Here is a 9,803-nt window from a genome sequence, read left to right on the forward strand (position 1 = left end):
TTGTGGTGAGGGGCCCAAAACTGAACACAGGAATCGAGGTGCAGCCTCCCCAGTGCTGAGTACAGGGGTAAGATCCCTTCCCTGTCCCTGCTGGCCACGCTATTGCTGACACAAGCCAGGATGCCATTGGCTTTTTTGGCCACCTGGGTACACTGCTGGCTCCTGTTCAGCTGGCTGTCAATCAACACCCCCAGGTCCCTCTGTTTTAATGTTAATACTCCTTTAATAATGAGACTGGTAGTTCCACACACTTTGGATATGTCCCATCATGTCTGGATATCTCTGTATGGGAAATGTCTGTTTATAAGCAGGTCCTCAGCAAACCACTGAAAGCCCTCTTGAATCAAAAAGCTTAGCTAATCAGGATTACTTAGCTGGCAGCATACTATGATCTGAATACAGTTGTGGTAAGGGTGGGAACTTTCAGTGCCTTAGTCTCCTGGTTTGGAGAGGTACCACATAGATGTGGTTAAAAAATCCCATGCCTTACGCTTTCCTCAGTTCTTTGCCCTCATATGCACTAGCTTGCACCACCTAGTGAAATAGGAAGTTATAACACAGTCTCATGGGCTAATAAAAAATAACAAGGCAGACTTTATGATTACTCAATGTTAGTTTATTTAAAAAAGTAAATACCAATAGTCTTAAATTACAAGACTCTTGTGGCAGGTCATAGAATCATAGAACAGCCCAGGTTAGAAGGAACATTGAAGGATCATCTGGTCCAACTTTTTGTGGGAAAAGGAGCCTAGATACAATTGGGCAGGGTGCTAGATAATCTCATCTTGAAAACCTCCAGCAGTGGGGACTCTACCACTTCCCTGGAGAGGTTGTTGCAGAGAATGACTGTTCTCACTGAAAAACATTTCTTTCTTATATCAAGATGAAGAACTCGTAGAATATGCTTTGTTAAAAGTGAATACTGAAGTACTACTTGAATAAACTGAAGTACGTAAACCACTTGTGATCTTGATATCTTTCACTTTTTGTTTAGATGAGAAATATCAAACTGTCAGATTTCACTGAATCTTTGAAGAAGATAAAGCGCAGTTTGAGCCCTCAGACCCTGGAAGCATATATTCGCTGGAACAAGGACTTTGGAGATACCACAGTGTGAAACACTACTTGAAGTCAAAGAAAGTGCTGCCTAAGGAGCAATTGGTACAGACTACTGGAAAGCAGCCAGAGTTTACAGGACTTTACAGATCTTTAAGTATCTGCATTAAAACTTGAGATTAAGAAAAAATTATACAATGTGAAATGTGTTCATCAAAGCCTCCTTGCCATTTAGTGAGGATTTACACGCTGTAAGTAAGAGCACAGTAGAACTTGAGATAAGATTCCTAGCAATCCGATTATGGTTTGAACAATAATATATGTATTTGTTTCAGCTAGAAGGCTCTGATGATATTGATCATTGGAAAACCTTTTCCCTGTGTCGTGTGTGTGGTTTTTTGTTTTTAATTTTGCCATGACATTGATGTCTGGCTTTCTTCCTTATAACTACTAACTTACAATTGGAGGTTTGTAAACTTTGGTTCCGTTTCTGATTTATTTTTTTTATCCTTAATGTGCCAAATAAAACAATTTCCCTATGCAGAGAGGAAGAACAGCATTGGGGAATTACGATTATTAAAATGTAAAAAGCAGCTGGTCTGTTATTATTTGTCTTTTTGTTTAGTTGTAATGTGACTGTATTGTTCACAGAATGGTTTTAAAGAAGACCTTTGATAGCAGAACAGCAAAAAATCCCCAGCCCTATAAAACCAATTCAGACTGTCTTAAAAAAAATAAAATTACTAAATAAGAAAATAGATTAAGACATTCATTTACTGGCAGTATTTTCTCTTAACACATTTTGTAATGCTTCCATTTGTAGAATGTTAGCTTACGCTTATAGTGTTCAACTTGAAGCCCCGCTGATGTTTGAGAGAGTAAGTGATGCTAATTGTCAAGTTTAGAAATGATGCATTTCTACTCTGTGTCTTGGTCTGTTTAAGATAACTGAAAGTAAAATTTCCATTGTGATAATTTTTTTTAATCTGCACATGTAAACATTAAAATATGAGGCTACATGTTTAATACATGGCACACATTAATGTTTTTATAGCTTTCATATGTTTTGGTTTATATATTAAAGTATGGAACACTCAGCTGATCTGCTTTTTTAAAAAGAAAATGGATCTTTGTACAAATACTTGTTTTTATTATATAAATGACAAGCTATTAAAAAAAGAACCACTTAAGTGATAGCCTTTAAATACTGTAATAAAGGAAAACATCTTTGCCTTTACTTCTAAAGGCCTGACATCTTGTTTACAAATTCTACATGGATTAAACACAGATGTTTGCAAGGCAGAACACTAGTTCCTTGTTAGAGCAGGTTTGTGGGGGTTTTATTTTTTTCAAAAAGACAACTCTCCCAACTTAGTGATATTACAAAAATGCATATTGTTTACAGTTTATACTAAAGTTATAAGCTTTGTTTGCTTTTGGTCTTAACAGAAAACTTTGTTTTTAATTTTTCATTTAACTTATTTTTTTATTGGTAGGAGTAAGTCAAATACTTCTGGGACTACTCACCTGAAAATTGACTATAAATAATATAATATATTTATATATGAAAAAAACCCACTAGCTGGTAGGTGCAGTGTAAGTATAGTAATGCCCAGAGAGGACTCTGCTCACTGTGTAGTATTGAGTATTAAATAGCAGAAACTGTGTCAAAAGTTTTGAGACACAGAGATGCGGTATGTTTGGGATTCTGGTTTTTTTTTAACCAGAGATGCTTTTAACTGATCTTAAGATTAAAAACAATTAAATAAGGGAAGATTGCGTTACACTAGTATGCCTTTGAAACAGTCTAACCAAACCACTTCCAGCCTTCTAGGAGTATGACACACTCAAATGTATGTCTGATGTAAATGAAACGTGTGACTTCTGTTCCCCTGATTCACTTTCCTGGAGAAGTGAGAAATGCTAAAAGATTCATTTTCTTAAGTCTCATGTATTGCTTGCTCTGCCTTAGTTATGCCTTTAGTAGACCATCTCTATTGTTGGAGATTCCTGGCTGACTTGATCTATGTTTGTCATAGACTTTGTAGTGCTAAGCATGAATATTACTGTTTTATTAGCATCTGACAGACAGCTCAATAGCTAAGAAAGGTCCTTGATCTTCCTATTCATAAAGCATGTAAGCTTTCCTTGAGATCCTTTGCAAATGAGAACTTTGAAGGTAACACTTCTGGTTTTGAGTGTTCCTAAATATTTGTTATCAAACTCTGTTTTCCTCAATTTTGAGGAATATACTGGTATTTATTTCAAATACATACCTATTGGCATGTGATGGGTACCGGAAATGTAGAGGCAGAAGTTCTTATCTGCTAAAACACCACCAGTGCTCACGCACAAAGAGTCAGAAGTCTGAGCTGCTACTTCAGAAAGATGGACTAGCCCTTTCACTTGTTTGTACAACCCATTCAGGTCAAGAGACTCTGACTGGTACCACTGCTTTTTGGTTATCTATTCTGCCCTGATTGTCTTCTGCATAATGGTTGAACAACAGCTATATAAATTATTTAGAACATGTAGTAAGATCTCAATTTTGTTCTGCAACATCAGTTTGCCGCACAGCTGCTGGATTTCTAGCCTGTGACCAAGTGCTGTTTGGTTCATAAATCACCTTTAAATGTCTTTCTTATGCTATTTTCTGAATAGTGTTTTAAGAATAATTCTGTTCCCTTTAAGCATTATCTCGCATCTTCTGGTTTCTTGTTTGATATGTACTAAGTTTCAGCTTGGTGATTTTCATCTGTGTGTTGGATTAACTGTGTATAAAAGCAGATCCAAAAAAAACCCCCAACCCAACCCCAAAAAACAATCAACACCCCCCCACACACACACCCCCAAAAACCCCAAATACCCCTATTTCCCAAATCTATAGTATTTTATATACAACTTTGCAACTGTATTTACCATAAAATCAGATTATGTTGTAATACAGTATCTTGAATTAGAATAGGATAAGCAGGACAGCAGCTTGGATGCTTTTAACCTTTGCAAACGTTGGTGTTACATTAGCTCTCTAAACCACCATATTTTCCCCCTGATTCTACCCACTGCTTGACCCACTTTTTTGAGGTTATTAGGAAGCAGTTTGTCTGGCTCACTGCAAGTGTTTTACTGACTTAAAGTGTAGCAGTTACTGAAGGGAGGAAAAAAACCCAACCCATGCCCCCTCTTTTTTTAAAAACCTTCTTCATACATCTTTGACTTTTTGTTAAGTAGGAAACACATCTGTCTTTCTCTGTGTTGGAAGAACAGTGTCTTCTCAGGCAGCGGGTTGCTGCTTCTGGTGGCATAGCAGGAGGGGAAAACTCAAGCACTGTGTGATGCTCTTTCTTCTTAAAATGAGAATTTGTCATGTGTTTTGATGTTCCCTTTACTAATGCTGACTTTTCTGTAGAGTACACCAAACTTGTACAGGTTCTCTCCTTGCGGCTAAGAGAAAAACAACACTTGAGTATTAAAGTTAAGCCTTAAAGTAGGATATTTATACATGTCTCTCTGTCCTGTTAGTTTCTTTTACAGAGTTCAGTGTATTTAAAAATAGGCATTCTGCCCCTGCGATGTCTTTCTGACTATTTCTGCAAGTCAGTTGCTAATACAGTTTTGTTGAATATGGCCCTGCAACTTACTTTATGTAGATAACAGATGTGATAGTAACACTTTGAAATGGAGATGAATGGAATCTCTGAACTGAGAAGGAATTTGTTGTCACTGCACTAATTGGAGGCTATTGCTGATTTCACTGTTAAGATACTCTCAAATGTTTTTAAAATGACAGTTTTTATACATGTAACTTAGACAATTAACCTTACCTTCTGGCATAGAATAAGTGGTATTTTTTCTAAACAAGCAGGTTTTAGCACTGGTTGGCATCTGCTGCTAAGTCAGTCTTGTGAAATTTAATTACTTTTTACTGTGAATACTGCATCAGATCTGCTGGCCAATTTAATGGAGATGTCTGTTTTGCCACCAGTATGGAAAGCAGTGTTTTCCTTAGGGCTTCCTTAACCACCAATGGTGAAACTTTGTGCCCTAGATGCTTACATTGCTTTCCTCCCCAAGACATGGATAATGCATAGCTGTGCCCAGGACATGTTTATGTAGCTGCTCCAGTGCTTTAGCGATGCTTCTGCATGTGGCAGCTTTGGGAGGTGGCAAGTCCTATCCTAGGTTACAGATCTTGGTTCATTATCTGTGGTGGTCTCGAGCTTTTGTGATGTTATTAGTGTTGGGGTCTTCTACCAGATATGAAAACTGGAATGAAAAGTAGCAAGCAGGTAGTGAATGCAACTAGTTATCTCAGTCATTGTGCTAATTAGAGGCAGTTGCTGATTTGATTGTTAGGTTCTCCTGAGCTGCTATTTAGTGTTGAAGGATGTTGTTTTGCTTGCCTAAGTGAATTTTCATGCTTCAGATGATCTGCTGGTCATCCTAAGAGATAACCAATGGATCAGTTGTTTTCTTTTAGATGTTTTTTCTTTAAATATTCTTTTCAATATTTTTCCTTTCAAATATTGTAACTGTCGTTCCACAGGATGAGGAAGTTAAACTGTTGCTTCCTGCAAATACGAAATCATCTTCTGAAGTATGGAGAAATGCATATTGTGCTTCTCCTGCTTCTCATGTAAATCGTTAACTGTCTTAGAGTGGCAACTGTTTACTTTGTCAATAACTACCTCCCGAGTTTGGCAATAATTGGCAAGGTATACACTCCTCTAGTGGATTAAGTATATTGGCTAAACACTGTGGGTTCTTCAGAGTTTGATCTTTTGATTTGCAAATTCCTGACATCATGTCTGGAAACTGGTAATCAGCCTTGTTTTGCTGTAAGATTTTCCTTGCCTTCATAAGACTCACTTCTTAAAATCCTGATTCGGAGAAGTGGCTTTGAGGAAAAAGGTCAGTGTTCTTTGTAGTTGGTTAACAGAGGTGTATTCTCCTAAGATGCTAGGGGTGTAGCCTCTCGGTTCTGCAGGTTTTTTTACCATTAGAAGTGGTGAAGAAGGTACTTGAATACTCACACCTCTCAAAGGGACTGGAAATATGGAAACTGGTTTTGCCACATGATGCAAATTTTTATTCATGTGAAGGGCTAGTCAGTATTTTTCAGAAATCTGGATTAAAGTGACAAAAACCAAAGGTGGAGACAAAACACTATACCCCACCTCCATTAAATATATTGGACAACTCCAGTCTGGGATGGGGTTAGTTCTTGTATTTTGTTGTTTTGAAGCACTTATGTTTCACTGTTCTTTTAAGAATGTTTTTTGAAATGTTAAACACCATTTTATTAATAAGCACTGTAAAAAAGCATGATGAGCAGTCACATAGCTTTAGCTTCACAATAAAATGTTGCATTTGTCCTGTTCTTACTGTTTTCTTGTCTGTTTATCAGATAAAATGTCCAAAATTAAGAGCCTTTTCATTAAACATGAAGCTAGTTTAATTGCTGCTGGTTTAAAAAATAAATAAATCGGGTGTATACCACATGATGGAACAATAAATATGTAAATACCTCATTTAGTTTCTAAAGGACATAATTCAAGTTCTTAAAACTAATGTAAACAGAAGTGCTACTTCCTAAATAAATGTGCTGAAACCTAAAGTGTGTGCCTATCCTCCTATCCCTAGCCTTGCTAAGTCACAGTGAAAACAAGGAGGTTTCACATAACTATTTCTGGTTGTCATGGTGAAGTCCTGAAAAAAAGCTATTTGGAGCCAATTGCTATAAAAATGGCACCATTTCTTTTGCTGGGGGGAGAGTCCTGCTATTATTTTTGAGGTAACAATCTAAATTCTTCACTTATCCCCATTTCCTTACTGTTTGTAATTCTTCCTAGCCATTGTCTTGAGGCTGCATCTGGACTACTAACAGTTGCTGAGGCTTTCTCACAGTTAAGTCCTGAAGATAAGATTTAATTTTTTTTTTTTAAAAAAAAGTTGTATTAGAATAACTTTAATATTACATTTCTGGCAGTATTGGTGTGTCTCAAAAAGCAGCCATGACCACTGCCTTCAACATGTCACTGTATATCACTGTTAAAGCAAGGAAAGCAAATAAAAATCAGTAGAGCCATCCATCAGGGAAAAAAGCCCCAATGTTTTGGGCTGAATCGTAAGAGCTGTTACTGCTTTTGTCAAGCATTAAGTCCTTGGGATAGAAAGACACCCTTGTCCATGCAGGATAATTATCCAGCATCTCTCTTTGGCTGAAATGCTACTACTTGGAGGTGGATTCTGAACTACTGAAATTACTTCAATTAGCAATTTTGTGTATAGGTTACAGATACTCAAACAGGCTTTTATTCTTGTAGAGGAGATGCTCAGATAAATGTAATGAAACAAGAGCCTGAAAACAATATTCTAGCATTTACTGTGTTGAAATCTACACAGATTATGGATTTGGCAGCAGAGCCTAGTCTGAAGTATGTTAGACTAATTAAAATAAAACTTTTCTCATTCCAGCCAAGATGGTGTGAGACAAGGCATATTTTGGATGAAATCTCTTTATTTCTGTATCTCAAAATATTAAGTTTGCCAGAAAAAGTGAGAAAAATTATACATTTTGTGTTCATTAGGGGTTTGTTGTTTTTTTTTTTCACTCAAGCCATCTTTTTGCAAATCTCCAGATACTTTGTAAATTTGTGAAATCCAGCCTCTTTCCTGCAACAGTGCAGACAGCTCTGGAACAGACAGGAGTTACACAACCTTCTCTTTTTTTTTTTTTTTTTAAATTCTGTGTGTAATGATAATACAGAAAATACCACATAGTGGTGAAGGCAGAAGGATATAATTTTAACTAAAATCCATCTCTCAACACATGCGAGTGATTTACTGGTGCTGTGGTGTAGCTAAAAGAAAAGTGGGCATTTCAGAAGCCTACAACCAACCTAATGAGCAAAGTGTGTTGTTTTTACCAAATCCTTTTGAAGTTTCCACTCTTTTTTTTTTTTTTTCAAATACATGTTGCAAGCACAATTCTTTCTAATAATGTAACATACTATTTTCAAATCTCATTTTAGTAATTTCTACAAGGCCTCAAACTTGCCTCAGTTGTAAGACATCCTTGAAGACACTTGTCAGCTGTGCTATTAGTTGCCATATTCTGTGAATTGTGGAAGTGGAATTTCTTACAACTGTTTTCCTCTTCTGGGAAGAAATGTGCTAAGATATGAAATAATCAAAAAGCCTTATAATGTGTCAACAATAAAGTAACCAAACAATTTTGTATTTGTGGAGCATATCCCACAAATATGCTACCCCTGTGGTTCACCTGATTTCTGACTTCCTGGATAAATTTGAGTGGAGGCAGCAGCTGCAGCCTGTGGAGAATTTATGTATCATAACACTGGTTGGGATTCTGTTACCTGTCATACAAATGGATTTTTACTTTTTTTAATTGGTCCCTAAACTACTTCTGTACACTGGAGAAAATGTCTTTGTTACAGCCAACAGCTTAGAATGAGCAGGTCTCATGGAATACATGACCTGTCCCGTCACTCCCAGCCAGAGTCAGCAAAGTCTTTTGGTGTGTTTCACAGAACAGATTACATGCAAATAACTTTTTTAACGACTTTAGCTATGGTAACTGGACAACTGAGTAGCCCATTAAAAGACCAAAGACAGGGCCATGTTACAAAAGCTTGTTTCAAGTATCTTCCTAGGTACAATAATCTGTTTTATTCCTATCTTTTCACTTCCCAAAGGCAGTAATACATAAACTGTTTTATGACTAAATCTTTCAGTACACAAAATCCCGTGCAGGTGTTTTGTAACACAATTTTCCTCAATAGAGTTATCCTAAATACCATGAAAACTTAAGTTCTGTATTTCGTTCCTTCTGACAGCAACTGTTAGACACAGTTTAGTGCTCTGCTAGACAGGTTACACAAAGATTATTGTCCCCATGTTCCAGAGCCTCAGTACTAGTGGCTACAGTACCTTAAATGTGGCTCTTTCTCCTCCCCCAAAGTCCGCTCTCTGCTTCCTACCACAGCAGGCTTTGGGCTGGGGTTAGGCTCACTCTAGGCCGCTCTGCCGAATTGTAACAAACGCTTCCAACGTTTTAACACGTTCAGAGCCGCGGGAGCCTTCTCAGAACTTCAGCGCACGGGGTAGTGATTACATTTCCAACAAGAGCGCTCCTGAGGCTCTGAGAGCTACCGTCCTTTCGACGTTTGGCATACAGCTGGAGAAAAAAATCCACTCCGAACCATGCGTCCTCGCTGCCGTTAATGCAGAGCGCAGCAGCAGAGAGGCCGCCTGTCGTGATGCTATCATGATTTTAGGTGTATTTTTGTATGGAGGAAAAGGTGAAACAAAACCGTCCTTGCGGTTCGGAGTATCGTGACGACCACGACGGGAATCCTTGCTTTGACTTATCACGTAAAACGAGCAGCTACAACGCAGAACTGCCGCGGGGTTTCATAGAGGACCCGTGTGGCCTAGGGTAGGCGCTGGGAACGAACCACCTGCGGGTCCCGGGGCGCTGCCTCCAGGGAAGGAGGGGGCGAAAGGACAGAGGGAGGGCAGCAGGGAGCTTCTCTGCGGGGGACGGGCGCCGCTTCCGCCCCACGCCACATCCGCTGCCGCGCGTGGCCTCACGGGCCCGCTCGTTGCCGTAGCGACGGAAGCCTCCTCCGCCTCTTCCGGCTTCGCATGGCGCCGTCTCTTCCGGTGCGGGGGGTAATATGGTGAGCGGCCCGCGCCAGGGGAAGGGAGGGACAGGGCGGGAG

The 9,803-nt window shown here is 38.7% G+C and overlaps 2 protein-coding genes across 3 annotated transcripts in view; both read left to right on the top strand.

Annotated features, from left to right (window-relative positions):
* Positions 1–6,673, top strand: part of SPAST (spastin) — a 40,081-nt gene extending 33,408 nt beyond the window's left edge. The window contains exon 18 of the mRNA XM_026844594.1: positions 995–6,673. Within this exon, the coding sequence (XP_026700395.1) occupies positions 995–1,117 (123 nt within the window). The 3' untranslated portion in view covers positions 1,118–6,673. The remainder of the gene's footprint in view (positions 1–994) is intronic.
* A 2,973-nt stretch (positions 6,674–9,646) lies between these two features.
* SLC30A6 (solute carrier family 30 member 6) overlaps positions 9,647–9,803 on the top strand; it is a 16,724-nt gene continuing 16,567 nt past the window's right edge. The window contains exon 1 of one of the 2 annotated variants that reach the window (XM_026844394.1): positions 9,647–9,761. In XM_026844394.1, the coding sequence (XP_026700195.1) occupies positions 9,759–9,761 (3 nt within the window). In that variant the 5' untranslated portion in view covers positions 9,647–9,758. The remainder of the gene's footprint in view (positions 9,762–9,803) is intronic. The other variant, XM_026844396.1, reaches the window with a different exon arrangement.

The sequence above is a fragment of the Athene cunicularia genome (genome assembly GCF_003259725.1).
Source record: "Athene cunicularia isolate RWA chromosome 3 unlocalized genomic scaffold, athCun1 chr3_part1, whole genome shotgun sequence".
Taxonomy (NCBI): Eukaryota; Metazoa; Chordata; class Aves; order Strigiformes; family Strigidae; genus Athene; species Athene cunicularia.